At 42.2% G+C, this 21,772-nt stretch overlaps 1 protein-coding gene across 1 annotated transcript; it reads right to left on the reverse strand.

The window, feature by feature from the left end:
- Positions 1–695: 695 nt before the first annotated feature.
- On the reverse strand, positions 696–21,007 carry NRD1 (nardilysin (N-arginine dibasic convertase); the record flags this gene model as incomplete). Its single annotated transcript, XM_010186960.1, has 30 exons — positions 696–913; positions 1,160–1,249; positions 1,490–1,606; positions 1,908–1,998; positions 2,353–2,436; positions 3,048–3,100; positions 3,456–3,503; positions 3,947–4,085; positions 4,362–4,393; positions 5,357–5,519; positions 5,866–5,993; positions 7,082–7,232; positions 7,917–7,968; positions 8,375–8,494; positions 9,088–9,174; positions 9,721–9,844; positions 10,113–10,217; positions 11,605–11,659; positions 11,925–11,983; positions 12,062–12,182; positions 12,620–12,697; positions 13,098–13,167; positions 13,357–13,430; positions 14,354–14,411; positions 15,855–15,977; positions 16,854–16,949; positions 18,135–18,208; positions 19,632–19,785; positions 20,419–20,500; positions 20,683–21,007. Coding segments are annotated over 30 exons (3,151 nt in total), but the record flags the coding sequence as incomplete, so codon positions are not given.
- Between the last annotated feature and the right edge of the window lie 765 nt (positions 21,008–21,772).

A 21,772-nucleotide genomic window follows, 5' to 3' on the forward strand; every position in this document is an offset into this window, starting at 1 on the left:
AACCTTTGCAGCAAGACTTTTTTCAGCTGAGTGATGAGCAGTTGTTTTATGTGAAATGTAGTGGTGTTATTTCCCCCCCGAATCCTTGCAGCTCAACCAGCTTCTTAACAGAGGTGATGAACTCGTAGAGTTTTCCTGGAGTTCACATCAGCCTCTGCAAGCTCACCAGCACTTTAGGAATCTTTGCATTTTTGTGCTTTTGCTTGAAGTTAAAGAATGGTTGCAGTTCCTTCTCCTGTTAAATCTAGCTCTTGATTTCATCTCACTTTTGTCTCTGTTGCACATAGAGAAAAACTCAAAGGCAGCAGATTGAAGCTTTTGGCTTTTCCTCCTCCCACCCACTCTAACTCCAGCACAACTGCAGAACACTTTCTCTGAGGAGCTGCAACTGCTCCCGCACTGCAGGAACGATCCATGGGATGGTCTGAACAAAAACACGCAGTGCATGCCCCTGTCAGAGAGCCGGAGAGGAGAACTTGGCATCTCCTGCTGCAGGGGCAGAAACTCTCCCTTTGCTCCAGCTGGAAATCAAGGCTGTGCCTGATCTTAATGAACTTGGGCAATTAATGAGAAGGGTTGGCTGGAAATGTCCAGGATCTGAATGGACATCTTCATCCCAGCTACCACTAGAGCTGTTCTAACACAAAGAGGTTTGTAAGGGTTGTGTTGGAGAACGCACCTGCACTGCACATCACTGCGGGGCCAGGCGTCAATTTTATTTTAATATTTTATGGTAAGGGAGAACATTCAGAGTTGACGTGTAAGCTTTGATGTCCTTGATGGAAGTCACGTGAGTCATCACAGAGGATGGGGGCAAGAAAATAAGATGAGGTATTTCACCAGATGAAGAACTTGGTGCTTCTGAGACAGCTGCGATCTCCGAGTCCCCTTCATGTTTTCCATATCCAACCACCTGGAAAAAAGTTAAAAAAGAAATTTGACTCTGAACTCCTAAGAATTTGGATCTCCTTCAGTGTTCATCTGCCCTGACAATTAAATATAAATACTTAAATGCAATCCAAATAACAATAATCATTAGAAATGTAGAAAATATGAACAGTAATGAGGATATCTGCCACATGAAGAGCTGGATTACAGAGCTCTTCTCCCCAACCCTTCCCGGGCTCTCCGAGGTCACTGAAGTTTGGCAAACACTCACGTGGACACTGAGCATTTTCCTCTTGTTCCTTCTGTGAGCCTGGAACCAGGTGACCAGGTCTGATTTTGTAACAGACTTCAGAGCTTCGATCTGAAACCCACAGGACTGAGGTGTAAGTAGCACAGCGGTGATTCAAGTAATTTAAACAAAAATGATTTCTCTACAAACAAGATCCCATTAGATAATGCTTTAAAACAGCATGAAGCTTTAGAACTGGTGTCACTGGTAGCATAAATCCTCCTATTTATGTGTTGCATTTAAAACTGCTGCAAGAAGCAGCGTGTACGTGTTCTGTTTGGTGTCACCCAACAACAGCGAGGGACCACTGACCTCCCGGGCGAGCCTGTCAAAGAGATACTGCTGTGTCACAACTTCATTCCAGTTCCTGTCGACTTCTTCTCCAAGGTGGGAGTCTTCACATTCTTTAAGTTTTATCAAAGCTGTAACCTACATTTGAAAAAAAAAAAACCAATGAGATTTATTTCAAAGGCTTTAAACTACCTTAATTTACCATCACATTCACTGGAGTTGAAAGAAAATCCAAATTACATCAACCAGGTATTCACTGCTTTCAAACTTAGCTGTGAATGGCCAGAGAGCAGTGCTCAGAGCATGACTGCAGAACAGAGGATTTAAAAGCAAGTCTTTTGTCCAGACAGCCTCACAAATAAGCAGATGTGTAACCAAGTCCTCCAGCTTAGGTGTCATTCAGCAGTTCAAGGCAGAGCTTTTCAAGATCAAGGTTTACCTGGGTGCTAAAAGCATCTTCAGTCAAATGCTTGATTTTCTCTTCAAAGCAAGAAAGGAACTCCTCTATTTTCGTGTCAACCAATTCAGAACTAGAGGAGAGGTAAATAATTAAATCAGGCAGCGAAAGAAACCATGGGGTGAAGTAGCAGCACGGCCTGCAAATGACCGTGGAAGGTTTGGGACAGGCTTGGCTTGCGTAACTCCCCCTCACAAACCACAGAAAAACCAGAACCACTCCATGGCCTGAAAGAGGTGTGAACTCTTGAGAGAGAGCAAGTGCCCAGGAAAGCTCAAGCAACAGCAAAGTGAAGTCAGCTGTGACCTCATCAAACCAAGCAAGAAGAAGATAAACTCTCTCAGTAATAACTGCTCAGCTGGATTCACCACTTGTACACAAAATACGACATGCAAACACGGTCACATAGGAACCACAGAGCACTTACTTGTATTTAGTTGCCTGGGTTGCTACTGTGACTGAGAAGCCAAGAATCCCAGACGTATTCCTGCAGGTAGGGTACACGTGGTAGCTAAAAAAAGAAAAGGAAAAAGGGAAACAACAAAGTTATTCCACAAGCAAAATCACATTTTCATTTACAGGACATACTACAAACAAAGGTAAAACAGTGCTGGTACTTTAGATATAAAAATCCTCAAGTCTTTTTTTCCTTTGTTTCCTGCATCACTGCACTTCAGTGTTTTCTCATTTTCAGGAAATCCTTTTAAGCTTGGCAGACCCCTCGTGTTTATGTTCCTGCAAACGAGTTCAAACAGTCCCAGACCTGCAGCTGAAAAAAGCTGCTTCCAGTTTCCCGAGGTAGAAGGGAGCCTCCCAGGGAGGCTGCTGTGCACCACAGAGCCGCTGTGAAAACAGCCCTGGGGATCGAGGAGCTGATTTGGGAAGTGGAAGGAACAACCTGATGCTGAATAATTCTGAGTTAAAGCACTGGTAAGAGATGCAGTTCTTTCACTGTTCAAAAGCAAACCAGGAGCTTGTATGGATGGCGGCTCTTAGCTTTGTTTCTGTTGCTGTTTCCATTACAATAACGTGGGAATTGGCCACTGTGAGGGGTTCCAGAGCACGAATACCAGGGAAGAGCAAAAGCAGGTGCGTACGAATGGTCCTGCACCATGAACTCACCCGAGGGTCTGCTTGGTTCTCAGGAAGTCAAAGCAAGGCTCTTCCATGTGCATCTGAAACAGAGCACAGATGTGTTACAGCAGAAGCGATGCTGCTCTGCAGCCACCCCTCGGGCTCCATACAGAAATGCAATCACAGCGTGAAACAACTGAAGTGCTGCCTTTCCAGCTACACCCACTGAATTCTCTGTGTTCAGTCGGTAGCTACAGGAACAGTCTGCAATGCTGACCATCACCACAGCACCCGGGGGATCCTGTCCCAAACACACACAAGTTTAAGCAGCGTGAGCAAGACACCTGCTCACAGATACCTCTTTGTACCATGTAGCCCCATGGCCTTATCCTAGCTCCAGGCACTGCTTTCAGGGAAGATGCTTTGATGAGTTAGGAGAGACAAACACTGACTTACCACGAGCAGCTCCATGAGGGTGTATTCCCTTAAGCTCCTGGCACCTGACTAGAAAGAAAATGCAGAATTCAGGGTGGTTTCATGGAGTGAAATGCTACAGTTCAGACCAAGGTGACAGTTGTGGCCTGCAGCACCAAATCACAATTCACAGCAGGGACAGCTGGAAAGTTCTTGTTTTCAATGGGGGTCTCAATGTGGCCTCCAGAAGAGAGGGGAGGGCTCAGCCCAGGACCCTGAGGGCACGAGGAGATCCCCAGGGCACAAACCCAGCTGCCAGCACCAGCCAGGAGGGGAAGATGCTGGTTCTGGGGAACCCCACACACTGTGAGAGCCCCCCTGGGTTTAGCCTCTTGGGCTCAGGTGAGTGCTTACACAAGGTTTCTGTGCACTCTGTAACCCCCTGTCCAGAGCCTGCTCTCGAGGCTGTGACGCAAGGACAAACGGTAGCAACCAGAGGGAACAGGCCAGTACACACCAAGGCACCGCGTTACCTGGTAGTAGACTGTCACTTCAGAGTTGGCATCGCCTTTGTTGAGAGTTTTCACCTTACAGAGCAGATGTGTATTCGGCAAATCCACCACCCGGAACTGAACTGGGCAGGGGTGGGCCAGGGGAGCAAACTGGAGCTTTCTGAAGGGAGCACAAACAGCAAAGTGTCAAACAGCCGCTCCAAAACCAACGCAACACCCAGGCATTTACACACTCCCTCCTCCCCAGACCAGAACAGCGTCCTGACTGGACTGCCATGCTGAGCAGTCACCTCTGCAAACACCAGCAGTGCTGTACCCAGGAAGGGACAAGAGGATTTCTGCATCGCTCCCACCCCGGCCTCTTTCTTCAGAAAAGAGTCTGAACTCAATTACAGTTTCCATGTAATGAGTGGTGCAAGAGTCAAGAGATACTCACTGAACAACGTAATTCAGAAAGTCCTTGGCTTCCTAGGAGGGAAAGTGTAAATATAAGTTTTATTCAGAAGAGAACTATTACCCCAATTCACAGCCACACACGTCAGTGCACCGCTTGGGAAAGCGACCCACGAGCAAAGAAAGCCGAGCTCTGTTTTGCCACCTCTGTCCCTGCCCCTCCCCTGATCCCAAGTCCCTCTGGACACCTCTGCACCACGCGGCAAAGCACAGAGAGTCTCCAGGCAGTTTCTTGCACTGTAAAATCTCCAGAAGAAGAATGCAGAGGTGGCATCAGCCATCACAACAGCAAAGGGTGCACACAGGAGGAGGTGTGTTTTCTTTAGAGTCTTTAAACAGTTAAAGGACAGACACCACCAGCTAAGACAAACTTCTTGGCAGAAACCATTACTGCAGGAGGTTTCTCTCCCATGCCACACATGGGCACTCGGTGGCGCCGGGTACGTGGAGTTAAGCCCCATTACAACACAGTTTTAGAAAGCCTGGCAGGACCATGTGTGACCCAGCCCCAGGGCAGAAGACCTGGATGAGTATCGCAGGTGTCTGACAAGACTGAAAGCGACTGGACCTCAGTGAGGTTTGACCAAACCATGCAGGCAATTGAATTTCCAGGACAAATATACTGTGAAGAAAGCCTCCTCCTGCAGCACCACCATGGCAATTTCTCAATATCAAATACAACAATACAGCAAACAATAAACCAGGGACAGCAGGGGCAACAGGCTACAGGCAACTTCCACCGCATCTTTCCCTCTCTGCAGTTTAAATCCAAATTCCTGAAAAAAACCTCTGTTCAAACTGGCAGCTATGGACTCCCCAGTGGCGCATCCCGAGCTGTTTGAGGTGAGGCTGCCCCGTACCAGCGAGCCTCCAGACTGCCAGCACAGAGAGGGCAGTGAGCTGCAGGGGAGTGCTGGAGTCGTGACAACTGTGTTCAAGCACATGTTAAGAACAAGATTGAGCTGAAGCTGTACTTACTCTGCTCGTGAAGTTTCCTTGTACAAGACCCTCTACAAAGAGCTGTGACTTGAAAGCCTTAACGAAGGACGAGAGAGACTCGACGGAAAGGCCTTTCATCAGCGTCTGGTATTTATCGATCATGGACCACCTGCCGTGTTCTAAAATCAGGAGACGCACATCCCTGCAGTGCAAGAAGGAAAACAAAACCACAGCCCGTCAAGAGCTCTTTAATGGAAGAGATCCCATTTCTGACTCTGGAGACAGGAAGACGGTCCCCAGGAGCGTCGCTGTGGGCTGATCCAGGCCTCCCTCAGCACCTGCTCTTGGCTACAGGTCACTTCAGATCAGCAGCAACCTGGGTGTCCAGTCTGACCCGTGTGATATGCTGGTTGCAGAGCTGCTGGAGCTCTCTCAGCCACAAGCCAACCCTGGAACAAGCCTCCAAGCACAGCACAGCGATTCCCGAGCTCTTCAGCCAAACCTCCACATTTGCTGTGCAGCCACTGTTGCCCTTCCCCAGAACTCACTTGGCCAGAGTCTCAGGTTTGATGAGGATGTTGAAGTACGTCTTCTTCAGCTGCTCTGTTATCATTTCAAAAACCGCTGGAGTAAAGCTGAAGTCAGACAAGTAATCAATGATGAGCTGAAATAGAAGCTGCAAAGAAAACGGTTTTAAGTCAGTGCTTTCTGGTTTTGTGTTTGTTTTAATTTTAAAGAACCAACTGAAACTTAATCCTATAAAAAAATCCTAGTAAAAAAATCCTCATTATTTGGTCAACATAAGAGATGTTCAGGGTTAGTAAAGCCCAATCCTCTGTTCTGTTAGGTGTTCTTCACTGAACAATTCTATACCCAATTACAGTCAGTTTCAAAAGGACTGCATTTTTAGAAAGTGAACGAAATAAGCGCAATATCCCAGATGAAGAGGAGTTTCCACATTCTCCTGAAACAAATCTTGCCTGTAGCTCTAACATTTCTGAATGAGATATTCCAGTTTTTCCTGTTACAGCTGACCAGCACAGCGACACAACAGAGCAGCATCCATCATTAAAAAAGAACATGCAGACTACGCTATCTGCACCTCCAGCTTCTCCTGTTAAACCTCACATTAATGAGCCTGACAGATGCTGTAGCTCCAGTCAAGCTCCTGCAATGAAAGCCCGAGGAGGAGAAGCTTGGTGGTTCTCTCCTCTGGGATCACTACGTCCTCTCCATCTGTGCTCGCCATGACTTACACAGCTGGTGTTTAGAGAACAGGAACAGGGATCCCCCAGTCCTCGGGTAAGTTCTTAGCAAGCCAGCAAGGAAAAGCTGCACCCAAAATGAGTATGTTCAGAAGCTGCATCTCCAAAGTCAAACTGTACGTTCAGATACACTTCTCCACAGTGTGCAAACAGCCTTAGCTTATAGATGGGGAGGCTCTCACATTCTGTATGGACACAGAAGACCCATAGGTCTTTTAATGGAAAAAAATGTTCAAGTCTTAATGGAGATATTAGTGAAAGATATCTCTTCAGTCAGCCTAAGGTCAGTAATCTGAACTTATTCAGGTGACTAAAACTACATCTTTATACATGTAAGCACACGAAAAAGCATTTGCTGCATTATCCTGTATCTGAAGAGACAAATTTCCCAATTTACAATACCCCATCTACACATTCAAAGCTCCAGCTGCTAGGAGAAAAAGCACGTATGCTGAAAAGGAGCATGCGTAGAAGTACGTAGGAGCTCAGCAGCACTTACAGGTAGTTTATGATTGAATCCCTTCACGCGAATGACCAAGCCATGCTCTCCAGCCACGAGCTTGTATTCCAACTGAGCAACGTCTGCTTCATAAGCTGGTTCACCAAGATTGTGGGAAAGGATGTTTACAAATGTATCAAACAAAACTATGCTGGATGGAGAAAAAGGCAGAGGGTTAAAAAGAAAGAAAAAGAATCAAGGAACAAAAGAAAAATAAAAATCAAGCTCAGTGAGTTTGATGGCACACACAAGAAGTCCACCAACAGAAACGAATACCTGAGTAAAATGAGATTGAAAAGAAGTTTTCAACAAACCTGGAAATACAGAATGCAAGCTTCCCTTTGTTCCGAAAGCACACAACACTACTTAACAATTGTTTTAACATTCACTTATTCTTTGCAATGAGTAAGATTCCCACTTTACATAATTTTTCTCCAAGGTGGGAATGCACGTTGTGCTTTGATTTTTGTTACTGCCTGAATGCCAATTCAGAGTTCAAACTAACAAAGTCCTGATGAAAACAGATTTATAAAAGCTTTCCCAAAACATTACTTGTACAGGTCTCAGCAGGCTTATGATAAAAGGACTGAGAAATGTGTTACAAATGGCCGTGCTAGCCCACGACCTGCAGAGCTGTGATCTGGAGCTCTAACGAACACTTGGTCTCTTCACCTGCTCCTGCTGCAGAACCACTCTCGCCAAACTACAGATAAAACCACGAGGGAAGTGTAAGAGCATGAGAAAAGGAAGCCTTATTCCATTCCAGTTTAAAATTAATCTATCGTTTTTCAGTAGGTATGGGAATTTAGTCACAGTGCAAGATAAGAATTCTTACTTCTCTGCAGACTGCTGGATCAATGGAGAGAGCAGATGGAATCGAACATAACCTTGTGGGAAAGAGAAACTGAAGTGAGCAACTGTATAAAAAGTGACAGCTCTCTAAATTCAGATATATTCCTATTGGGTTGTTCTTTGGTCACAATTTGAGTTCAATGAAAATGGTCACTCTGCTGCAAGAACACATCTTTGCTTTTATTAAGTAATCATCAAATGTCCTCTCTTTTTCACTCCAAAACCTTCCCTTCAAAATACGAAAGAAAACACAAAGCTGTGCTTTGCAGAATACTAACGGACAGGACGTGACCATGATAAACATATCAAAGGGACTGTGGAAGAGCTGACAGTGAACAGAGTTTACAAGGTGAATACTATCGTGGGTTATTTGCCTTCAAATAAACCCCAGCCAGTAAAAACAGGAACTTCCTATTTTTCAGAAAGTCCTAAGGCATTTACCTTTTGGGATTTTGAATTTATCATCCTTCCTGTACCAGAGACAGCCTTGTTGTGTGCTTAGTGCTTTGACTGGATATTCTGTCTCAGGGCAGTCAGCAACTTTCAAAGCGAAGTCAGTGGCTAACAATGAGAGAAAGCAAACCGAATCCAGAAGTCAGTGGTTTCACAGACACAGCCAGACTACGTGCATGAAAGTCCTCAGAATTATCAACAATCCATTTTTGCCCTCCCAGTTTGCTCAGTTGTGTGTGGTAATGTTTTCCTGGACCCACAGAACATTTATTTTTCAGTTCCACACCAGAACAGTGGCTCAGACAGCAGTCCAGAAATGGTGATGCTGCACTCCATCCATACAAGTTACGGGTTTATTTTCATTTGGTTTTGGCAACAAAGCCAGATGGTATTCGGATGCTTTCAAAACCAGCAGGACTAAGCAAGCAGAACTGCTCTTCTAGGGCGTCTGGAGCACTGTGTTAACCCTCACTGATTGCGCGAGGCCTGCTCTGTTATGGTGGTATGATCTGCAAGTTTACACCTTAGAAAAACTCAGTTCTCAAGCTTATAAATACAAGAATATCAAGTAAAATTTGGGTGAACAGAGCTCTCATTTGCAAAAACAGGCTGATGTTCAGACAGAAATAAGGATTGTTTCTAAACCACAGGAAGTTCTCAGATTTCTGGGGAGAGATTTCACTCACGCTCAGGTGCCTTACCTATGTATTTGTTTTCTTCTGGAAGGTGTAAATCCTGATTTAACTCAAAGTCACTGGCCCATAAATCACTCCAGTGCTTGTCAATATCTATTAAAAAACACGGAATACATTTAGTTCAACAGGAAGGTAATGCTATCCCATTTCCTAGGCCAGTCATCTCATCTTTTAGCCATCTCTGTGAAGATCCGGAGCACAATAGCAGTTTCTTCATGACACCTGGTTCATCATTAGTCTTTCTAAATCCCTTCCTATGAACGCCCCTGGAGCAGGACTGAAGCAGTCCTATTAAAAAGGAAATCAAGCCTGAGTGCATTAGTGATCCAGCTACCAACATGCCCTGTCCTTCACTGGTTGTGTTCTCTTCCCTGTTCAGGACCGGAATGGCAGCCAAGTGGAGGGTTTGTTGGGATCACTGACTCCTAAAACAATTGTGGACTAGGGAGTGGGAATCAACTGATACCAAACAAGGAACAGCAATTTTTTTGGGCAGGACAGAGTATTTGCCTAATGACGATGTAGGTAAAGCACTGAGGGTTCGTTCCCCTATTTCCATGTGGTTGTGTTTTGTGTTGTCACTCTTTTAATCTCTCTAATGCATGAATCAGACATTCTCTGTTTCTGGTGCAGTTTTACCTTCCACGCTGTACTGCGTCCCAAACCACCTCTCTTTCAGATGACACTGGCCTTCGTTGGCAGCAGACAGCAGAACGAGGTTGGCTCTCTGAGGACTGAGCTGGTTCAGGGCATCAGCAATGACCTACAAGTTCAAGACAATATTTCAGTTCAAAGGCGACTCCGGCTCTGCCTGACCCAGCAAAAACTTCTTAGTCTGAACATAAGAACAAGACATAACAGGCTTACAAGAAAAGGATATTTGCTTGTGAGTATAAAAAGTGATTCAATTACAACAAAACCCGTGCCTGTACAATGTCTGATCATATGCCTATCCATGTGCCTACATTATATAGTATGCCTGCATTTTCCTGACATCAAAAACATGTAATGGAAGTTCAAAGAATATTTACCTCAGGCTTGTATTCAAACAAGAGCTGGTCTCCTGTCAGAAAATCCTCCTTCGGAAACAACTGCATGTTTTCACAGAGGCTTTCCACATAGTCAACTGGATCTGTCTGTAAGCAAATAGACAAACTTATTTTTCATACCATCAGAAAACTAAAATATCAGTGTTCTGTTCTGAGAAGAGCTTGACTAGGCAGATAGGTTGAGCATGAGTGGTCTGCTCTGCCTGTTACGGTATTTACCTTCGGTTATTAAACTAAATATATTTCATAACCGTACCTAATGCTTAGGGCTCCTCTGCGAATCTCGAAATATCAGAGATATTTCTGTAATACCTGCTGTAATCTTGTAATAGTTGAACTCTGCTAACAAATTCACAGAAGTTGTGTTCCACTAAAAAAGTCACCACATGACATCTAAAGAATGCACTTGTAAATCAGTGTAAACTTGTTCCTACCAAAGGAGCACACTGCTCTGTAGCCTATCACTTGGGGATGTTGGCAGCAGTCCTTGCAAATCCACTTCTGTTACTCAAAGGCCACTCAAGACACTCAATATCCTCCATATGCTGTTTTGAAGGCAGAGTTACAGATGCAAGGATTTGCTAAAAACGACATTTCTAACATCCTGATGCTCACAGCAGACTGGCAGGTCTTAAATGGCTGAAAATACCTGGAGCATCTGGAAAGGAAAAAACTCTACCTTGATATTTCCTATTCAACGTTTTTCTCCTTCCTGCACCTGTGTGCCTTAAAGAAACCAACACACTGCAGTGATGCTTTCAAGCCATGTATGTTGTATATGGATCTGTATTCCCAAAATGAAATTTTAGTGCCATTAAAAAAACTCAAGTTACCTAACAAGAAACAGAACATGGCTAAATGTAGCAGCAGTGAGAAAGTCAATGAAGTGAAGCTTCCAAATTATCTGAATTGCATTCCCTTCTTTATCTTTAATAACAACAAGTAAGATTTTTGCTAACTGCTATTTCAGTAAGCCAGGGAAGACTTGACACAGAACTACATTTAACCATGTACTGTCGCAGCATCAGACAAGGGGGTCATTAGCACCCCGGCCTTTGCGAGGCCAGGTCAGCAGCAAACCACACCTTTCACACAACACTGCTTTTCTAGGCCCAGAAATCAGCAGCACCAAAACAGCTTAAACAAAGCGAAATTAGGCAAAAACACTGAAAGGCCCCAAACAATGTGCAGAGCACTGTTAATGGGCACAGAAGTTCACACACAAGGGCCTAAGGATTAAAACTGAAACAGAGCCTACCTAGCAGGTAGAGAATGAAAACTGAGACATTTAATTAAGTTAAGGAAGAAGTCACAGTATTTCTAAGCGTTGAATACAAATTCTTTCAGCAAAATACAGCCTCACTAAGTGCATAATCCGTTTCTGTTTGAATAGAACCTTGAAAATCTGTGCCAAAATTAAAAAGAAATCCTTTTTATGGTTTACCTATATCAACACAAAACAGTGGATGAATACCTGTTCCTGGTAGTGAAATTCATTAGCTTCAATCTTCTGTATTTCTTCCCATATTCTGTAAAGGAGGGAAAAGAGGATAAAAGTGGATTTCCTCCAATATTCCACAACATTGATCAAGAATCTGATAAAAAGCTGTCAGATAAAACACGTAGCAAATTAGTTTTAATTTTTTTAAACTGATACATTAACACACAGATGAGCTTTACTACTGACTCACCATTTATGCTCTAATAATTCCACAAAAAATGCATACACTGCAAATACAAGGCTGATGGATAAGGGCAATCTCACACATATCTGATGCAATGGCAAACACTTGCCTTTTATCTGGCCCTCTCTTCTGCAGCATCTTCACATACTGAAATACAACATGGGCCACCTGCAGGCAGAAAGGCACAGATTAATTCTTCCAGACATCAGGAAAACAGTAAAATAACCAAGTTGCAATAAACCATACCTCATAGAAATGCTTGTAACCTTCATCAGTCAAAGTCACGGAGATGCTGAAGATGGAGTAAGTGGCGTTCTGTTCAAATCCTGTCTCACCATTTCCTCCATATAATGCAAGAGCCCAAAACCTATGCAAGAGTTAAATGTACTTACTAATTACTCATTTCAGCTTTATTTGAGCTTAGTTACAATTAGCATATCACAGCTTTACTTCAATGGCTCTCAATCCATTTATAGCTTACACAAAGCTTTTTGAACATAAAAATGTGAACCTCAGGATACAGAATTTAAGAAAACCAGTGAAAAAGCTAAGTTACCTTTTGGAGATCACTTAAAGATCAGCCACATACTGCTGATCCATGAATCACAGACCAAAACCCACTTATTTCTTACCTGGGTCTGTCATAAATTTAAAGAATATTACTACAAAACACTGACAGAAAAAGGCAGATTTGGCCTTAAAAATAAAAACAACACACAAAAAAACCCCATATACATAAAACAGAGTTTGCCTTTATTTTAATGATAGCAAAGCATTTAATAACTATGCTTGAAAAATACATACTTTTTCCTTAGGAAAGAAAGAACACTGCCTTTGCCTTCATGTCCCACCAACCAGGAAATATAGTGAAGAGGCTTCACCCTAAAAGAAAAGTGGAAGGAGATTAAATGCCAGGAGGCAATACACTTCACAGGAAGAACTCCTATCACTAGGCAAATGACTAAAATATACGCTGTCTGTCTCTTCATGGCAAGCTCTGCATTTTCAGGCAGCATTAGGATAATAAGCCAAAAAAAGTGGGAGTTCAGAACATGACGACTGATCTGAGTCAGTGAGGAATGACATTAAATCAGCTGTGCACCAATTCCACTCAATTTATATAAAGGAACCATATCTGCATCGGTTTAACTAATTTAAAAATGTTCCCCTGGCTGAACCACAGCAATCTGTAACACAAATCAATGAGGTTCTTTAGTCTGTTGTAACAGTCAAATTATTTGCAACATGAACATGACAGAAGTAAAACGCAGCACCACCATACCTGTAATATTGTTCTTGCGGTGGAAGAGCCCAAGTGATGCTCAATGAATGAACTTTCCTGATTGGAACAACTGAACACAAATAAATTTATTGAATATAAATCATACAGGATTAGCCACAGATAAGAAATTTTACATAATAGAGAAAGAACGGTTAAAAGTTATTCAGAACCACACAATTATTCTACAAAGTATCTGGCTCCCACAGAGGAAATGTGAAGCTATGTATTCAAAACATTTAAACTAACCTATTTTACTTACCTCTGTAAAGCTTGTGAAATTCTGGTGTGTCAAAAGGCTGAGTCAGATGGCCAAAGCTGGGTTTGGGTAAACCACTTAAAAGCAAAATTTAAGCGTGATGTTACTGGCAAGGACTCAAAGTTACACTAAAATAATCACAAGACGTGATCCACTCCAGCATCCACCCAGCCCAAAATCTAAGGCAACCTGGCATTCACTTGCACTCTGTCTGCACAACAGAGTAATTACCCAAGGTTTAGATACCCCACCAACTCCTGTTCCTTCTGTCTGAGGCAGTAACAATAAAAAGCTTGCTTTTGTAGCAGGGAAAGGAAAGCCAAGCACAGTAACAACTCCCTGAGCTGGCCCTGGATTCACAGAATCCTGGTGGATTCTCTTGTGGGAAAGGGGGAACGAGAAGGACAGGGGTCGGGAGAGACGACGTGTCTCTGTAAGGCATTAGACACTCACAAGCGCATTTCCATGCGCCACAGAAATAAACACCTTGCAAAACAAGAAAATTAAAGGGGAAATAAAATGCTTTTCTAGTTACTAAACTCCCTTTTTAGACAGCACACTGTGGGGAAACTATTAAAAAAAGATCAAGTTCTAACCTCTTGCCACCATAAGGATGACACCGAAACTCAACACATAGTCTTCATTTATTTTGCTGCTAATTATTTTTGACATAAAGCTAAGAAATGTAAAGTTATGATCTCGGTTTGAATGGTTTATCATAAAATCAAGGTATCAGTACATATTAAGCAGACACTGCTGCAAGTTAGCACCACACAGCTTGCAGGCCAAGTAACTGTTAAGCATAACAAAGTTTTCCTGAAACAATTCATGCCAGTCTTTAATTTCCAAAGTTGCCCATTTCTTTTTCTAGATAAGGATGTTAATTAAGAAATGTTATTTTCTTTAGCTTCTCCAGTAAGGGATGTCTTTTAAAAGCAGTCATTTTAAGAACAGATAATTTTATAATTCGCAATGCCTTTGTACATCAGAAGAATCTTACTTATTTGGGATCTCGGAGAAGATTTCTGTCACCCACTTTTCCAACGTATCCAGTGTTTCTAATAAGGAGAGAACAAAGAAACCAGAAATGTAATTTCCTGAAGATCCAAGACAAATTCTTTATCTTATCTCACCAGTTCAGTTAATTTAAAGAGGCTGCAAGTCAGTATACTGTAAAATTGCGAAGTTCTAAATCATAAGCTTCAAAGCCGCTGGTTTGAGCCAATTCTTAACATTCACTGAACTGCATCTTTGGCCACAGCTCTGGTTTTGTATATACCGCTAGAATCTCAGGCTGCTACAACTGGGATATAAAGTTCAGCAGTATCTTGTGTGACTGTGAAAGGCAATTACCAGTGTGGGGATCTACAAAACCACCAGTACTTGCTAGACTCATTCTATCCCTCGATGGCCAGAATACACACAGCAGGTTTCACACCTAAATGCAGTCCCATAGCGCTAAGAATTCCTTCCTTCTCCCCATCCTCTTTCCTAAAGGAAAGGTGTCATAAACCAGAAGTTTCCTGTTTTTACATTGGTTTAAGCAAGCATCCTATATTCCAAAAGTGATGCAGTATATGCTAAATAACACCAAAAATGCAGGGGTGGGACTCACAGTTTGTTTTGCTTTAACAGAGACAGAAATACAAAGCAGACCTGGCTGGCAATCAGCCCCTGTGCTTTTCACCGAAAGAAACACTACAATCCATCGCTACACAAACAACGATTCCAGAGGCATTCGATGACCTAAGCATTTTACAGTCTAGACAGAAAAGCACAGGAGTAGAATTACCACCTCTATTATTACCACCTCCATTTCACAGATGGGAATTGCAATCATTTTAGCATTCAACAAAAGCCCTAAGCACAAACCTAACTTGGATGCACACGACTATTTACTTTCGGCACAGGTCTCTACTGATGTTTAACTTCCAAGAAACTTCTTTCTTTCATTCTCAGCAGAAACGACCCATAGGTCTGAAGTTCTTTGCTGAAATGAAACTCAGTTCCATTTGCACAGAATTTTTCAGTCTATCGGGAAAAACTTAGAAGCTCTATTCCTCCTAGAGAAATGTTTTATTACAAGACCTCTTTTGGAAGAGCCCCAAACAGAACAAGACAACTGAGAAACCCAGTCTCAGTCTCCACATGGTTTTCTGTGGAGGTTCACTGTTGATGGCAGAGAAACCAGCAGCATTAAGTAATGCCTCTACATTCCTGCAAGATTCTTTTTCAAATAAACCTTTGAGATTTTACATTCTGCGTTAATCTGGAACCTATTCAACAGTTTCAGTTAGAAGTTTCTCAAGAAGTGGCAGGATGACAATAACTCAGCACAATTGCTCAAGTCTCATTTGGAAACCAGGCTAAATTCTACATTTAAATCCCTCCTGCAGGACTGGACAGTCCACTAACATGGCCTGGCCTACAGCTAAACTGGTGCCAAAAGTACTACACCAAGAGCAGCAATGAGCCTGTTTTTAAGGAACAACTGACATTACCTTTAGATTGGACAACTAAAGTCATATAATGAGCTGAGTAATGGCGCTGCCAGAAGTCCCTCAGTCTGGTGTAGGTATCAATATTATTCTTCTTTGGCTCATGTTTGAGTGTATCTGCATTACCTGTAAACATTAAAGGTGGTCAGTTACATAGACACCGGTTGTATCAAGACCAGATATACTGAGAATTTCTTTTCACCCCCTGGCACTGAGTCCAGTCATGGTAAGCACATTAAAAATATGCAACAGAAATTTAACATCTTCCAATTTCTAGTTCCTATTATAAGGACAGTTGATATTTCTATGACAAGGGAGGACAGAGTCCTCCTGCATCATCAGATCACCTGTATCATGTACTGCACAGCTCGCTGTGTGTTGCCAGCTATTCCCTCACCAATGGGACTTGCAAAATAGGGAGGAGAAATGAGGGGAAAATATATTCAGTGTATGTCACTGCAGAACTCTATAAAAATTATCTACTTTTCAAAGCTGGTTAACTCTATTACCCATTCACATGCTCACCAGCATCACAAGGGTGAGGGAGCTAGGACTGTGTATTGTACAGGAGAGGAAGGAAAAATTTCCCTTCTGCTCCACTCACATGGCTACGAAGGTCTACTTCTGCAAGTTCAACAGTGAATTATTTAATTTGAAAAGCCTCCTTAGACACAAACCCAGAAATGCTTTATTTTCCCAGGAAATTCTAATAGCAAAAAACAAGGGATGACTCAGAGAGCACCACCTTTACAGTAACAAAGTTACATGATTGCAGGCCTAGGGCAACTCAGCTCTAACATCAGCAAAAAGCAGTACCAGAACGCAAAGTATCTTAAGACGTATACAGCTGCTTTTGTTCCCAATCATTTTACTGTAAAATTAATAATTGCTCTAATGCTTCTGAACAAGGCTAGCGTTTGCTGTGATAAGATACCTTATGTTAGTGCATCTTTTAGAAGTTTAAGCATTATCACCACTTTATATTATAAATTCAGAACTTACCCCAAAAAAATTTCTTCATGGGATGTCCAGGCTTGGCAAGACTCCCAAACAACATCTCCTTTCTGTTTGCATCAGAGGGTCTTGCTAGCTGATATTCTGTTAATTTAAAGAATTTGCAGTGGCATGCATCAAAATGTGAGGTCTTGTTCCCATAAAACAAAACAGAGCAAAAACTTCAGCCAAACTGAAAAGGAGACACACCACACAGATGCAGCCTGGAATCTGTTTTCACATATGATTAAGTAGTGAAATGGGATAGGAAACAGGATTTGCCAGCAGTAGTGAACGTAAGTCAAGAGAAGAGGAAAAACATAGCTCATCGTTGAGAAGTAAAGAGAGGGACAAGGATGGGATGCACGTGATGTCCCACCCTGTCCAGTCTCGATGCTCTCAATCTGTTAAATTTAATGAGAACATAAGGCCATAAATATTCTAAAGGGTCAGGCCCTGCAGAAAAGGCCAAAGAACAATTACAAACCTGCTTCTCCCATATATTACACAGAACAATTTCTGGCCTAATAATGAAGTAAGAAATTGAAAACTGAGCAAGACAGTTTCCAAAAAATACAGTTTTACAATCAGTTAACACTAATTTAAATACAGGATTCTGCATTTTGAACTGCATTTTCCTGTTCCTGTTTTTGCTGGTCATAATAAAAATGTATAACAGAGCTGTAAACTAATTACTTCAGCTGGGTTCTTCTGCAGCCAGTTCATCACACTGACAAAATTTACTGGGCAGCGCATTACTGCGGTGTCACTACAAGGGAAGAGTGGATCTGCACGATGGAGGCAGTGCAAGTGAAGGCACAAATCGTTTATATAAGTGATCTGCACAACGGAAGCAGTGCAAGTGAAGGCACAAATCGTTTATATTGACATTGAATTCAAAGATCAAATTGCCCATTTCTCCTTGCCAAAAGACAGATGAAGAAGGAGACCTGGGATAAATATTTGAACCAGATTTTTCTTAAACAGTGAGGTTTTATAGGCAGTCTGGAGGTATTCAATACATACTAGAAAATCAGGTGAACACTCACACTGACTTCTACGCCTGGCTCAATTTCCTTCTGTGAAACAACTTCATAGTTAGTCTATCTCTAACAGCCACTGATATCCATGAAGTTTAAATTGAAGAGCTTAACCTCTCTGGCAAGTTAGGTGAACTTGACTGAAGTGCTCATATGGGTAGTCCAAAATGGAAACCAATAAACAGTGTTACAAAACAGGTTTTGTTTCTTTAAGAAGATGGGCTTAAACACACAGGAAAAATACTCTTACCACTGTCCACAGCCTCGACTTCTCGGTCTATTGCATCCCTGATCATCAGCGGGTGGATAAAGAATTGTGCCCACCTAAGAAACAGAAAAAATCATATACTTTTTTTTAGTGTCTATTAAGCTAGGGCAAAAAAAACCAGGAATTAAACCCAACATCCACTATTTTAGTTTATAAAGCTGCTTGTCTTACTACAAATGATGTAATTCTTGCCTATACTGTCTTAAGGAAAGATAAAAGCCAGTTTTGTGATACCATCAGAAAACAAAGGGCAGGGCTTCCCTGCTCCACACAGCGGGAATGAATTGGTTGAATGCAGTAGGATATGACACTAACAGGAACAGGATTATCTGCCTTTACATCCTAAGAATGATCACACCAGATCAGACAAGTGCTCCATCTAGTCTGGCTCCTGGCTCTAACAGGGACCAGTATCAGATGCTTCAGAGGAAGCTACTGAAAGGTGATGTCTCTAATTTCTTTAGATCCACAAGGGCTTGAGTGAGCAGAAATCATCGTCACCATCCATTTGTTTTCTTTGTGTGACATGCTGCTCTACAGAACTCCTAATTTCAGTGTTTCCCCTCCACTAAGGGAGCTGTTGTGACAGATTGCAATTACATTTTCTTGATTCTTTCACACTTCCAAACATCTAAAAAAGCTGGACTAATCTGCAAATGAAAGCTGAATTTGGCCCAGGACAGTGAAATTTAGGCAACACTTGGTAAAATATGCAAACACTTGCTCTTGGTGTCATCACAGGAATGTATTTTGATCAACATAAGCTCGCAGAAAAGTCTGCTCTCTTCCTGAGATAATTCACAGCATCAAGAATACTCAGCTGCCATGCCCCCATGAACAAGTAATTTCCTCTCACTGAAGGAAACCATGACAACTGGTGGAGCTCTGCTGTCCCAACATATCCTACAGCAGAAAAGTTAAATACTTTCCAGCAAAAGATACATACTTCACTGGGTAACTTGGATTGGGTTAAATGGATCCTTCTGAAGCACACATTGTGTCATAACTTTCAAGGCTCCCCTTCTCACCCACCCTGATGGATTAGACTTGGAAACAGAAAATGTAATTTAGAAAACTCACTAAGTCTATCAGGAAGGATATTTCCAGGGATGAGTCACTGGGATTCTAGGAGCACTTCCCCTCTGAGCAGTTGTCACATTGCCTAAGACTTCTCCTGTCATCAATGCTACTAGTTTAAGAGTGCTAAAACAATCAAAAAGCTATGTGCATTTAGACTTACACATGGACCCTACGTAATCACACGGTGGCTACGCCAGCACTTTCTCATAAAACCAGCAACATACCCAAAGGGAAACAGTATTTCCTTATATTTAGTATCCACTGTTGTAGTGTGGGTACCGATGGAAGTTCAGCAACAGCCTTAATCATCCCAGAATGAAGAACCAAGCAGCTACACCCAAGCTCCCAAGGCGTGCACACACACTCATTAACACTGAATCACCATTCATATGAAGTTACCTATCAAGTGCCTCTTTGAAGTACTTCCTCTGCACATCAAACTGGAACACTGTCCGCTCACAGTCAGTCGAAGCATTGTCACTGCCCCCATGCTTCTTCAGAAACGCATCGAAACCATTCTCATCTGGGTACTTCAAACTGCCCATAAAAACCACTGGAGCAACAATCAGCAAAATCACCAGGATGACATGAGTTTGTTATTCCCAATTGCAGCTATAGCAACCCCTTTTCGCGCAGCGTTACCTACAGCTCGCACGCAGAGACTAACTACAAAATAGCGACAGACTGGGTAACATGGCCAATAACTGGGGTAATCTTCCTTTAACAGAAGGCCCAGACAGACTGGGAATGACAGCACCTTTCTAGGCATGACTGGTAGCAATCAGTCAAGAGTAGTATTTTAAGATACACCTGGTCAGAAACTTCATGTGGTTTCTGCACCTGTATTACAAATTCATCATCCTCTACTAGAGAGATAAAGGTCTGTAGCTCCAGCCTTGTTTATGAAGCCATAAGTAACATATTTTCCCCCCACACTTAATGGGTAACAAAGAATGTTAATATACGTTATGCATAGCCTGTCAAAGGGTATGAGACACCTTCCCCATATTAAAAGTTCCTTACTAAGTCGGTATTTTTATAAAATCACAAATGTATTGAACTAATGAAAATAAATTCTGGGATAGCTGAAACACGAAATGATACTAAAATGCTACAGAAATTCAGAGCTAGATAGCACTCATTTTGCACTGAAGCTGGAGAAGATGAAACAGGAGCAGATACATACTATGTTCCAGGAAGTGTGCTAATCCAGGCAGATCTTCGGGATCAGAGAAGCTGCCGACAGCAACACAGAGGGCTGCTGCAGACTAAGGAAAACACAACACTCAGTGAAAGCTGCTTCAAGAAACACCTCAGCAAAATGACAGAAGTACAAATCAATCAGGACAGACACAATAAAAAAAGGTCTGGTTCAAATGCCCAATCACAAAGTTTCAGAACACAAGAAAGCTCTCTCTACTTTTCCCACTCTACAGCTTTAAGTACATACCTGCTTTTCCGTACAGCCTCTCTTTCTTGTCTCTTCCTTTTCAGCTAGCTCTTCTAATTCGCTGTCATCAGGATCATTGAAATCCTCATTATTTCCATCATTGTCCTCACCCTCATCCTCCTCATCACAGTCTTCATCATCATAACCTTCTCTGCTATCTTCGATCTCAGCTCCCGAGTCGTCATCTTCATCACTTTCCTCTTCAGATTCATCTTCGTCACTGTCTTCCTCCTCCTCCTCTGAGGATAAAGCAGCTGGGGCACCATCCAGGTAATTCAAATCCGAAATTAAAAGTGCACATAAGCCATTCTGCAGTTGGATATATCTGAAAGAATAATTATTTGCAATGAATACTCATTTCCCAAATCTGAATTTTCAGAATTGCAAAAATTTCTGCATTTCTTCTAATAGTTCTGTTCTCTTCAACTGAGATTTCGTAACGAGAACCTAATGGCAGCAATGAAGGTGAGCAGTTTTACAATGGCAAAGCAAAAAGACTCTTCTGCTATTCAATGGCTATAAAAATAAGACAGAAGCAATTCAAGGTAGGTAGTAGCAGAAGCCCTTCTTGCTATAAGGTCAGGGACATGGATTTGGGCTTTTATTTTTCTCTCTCTGAAATATTTAAGCTACTGGCACCCATTCAGAGAAAACTTCATGTACGCAGAATAGGTAAACCCAAACTTCAATAGCTTGTCATGCTTCTCAAGCTCTTGGAAACATGTATTATGGGGCAGAATTAAAATTCTAGGTCTTTGTCTCTAAATAGGCCCCAGAGACTCCATTTATTTTTTCAATGTTTTCTATTAAATGTGGTCCACAGACGCAGCAGGCATGTGTTACAACAGCCAAATCTCCTCTGAAGGCTTAATAAAATAAGTCACAGTGAGTTGGTTGCTATCAAGAAGCAATATACAGAGTTGTGTGTGCGTATACGTATGGATGTGTATACATACACAGAACTTTATATATATAGATATATGTGTGTGTGTGTGTGTGTATACACACACACATACGTGAACAACTCACCAGCCCTCTGTCCAGAACCACTCTACAGCTTCTCAGGCTGAGGACTGCAAACACTGATGTT

This window comes from Mesitornis unicolor, unplaced genomic scaffold (assembly GCF_000695765.1).
Source record: "Mesitornis unicolor isolate BGI_N332 unplaced genomic scaffold, ASM69576v1 scaffold26826, whole genome shotgun sequence".
In the NCBI taxonomy this organism is placed as follows: Eukaryota; Metazoa; Chordata; class Aves; order Mesitornithiformes; family Mesitornithidae; genus Mesitornis; species Mesitornis unicolor.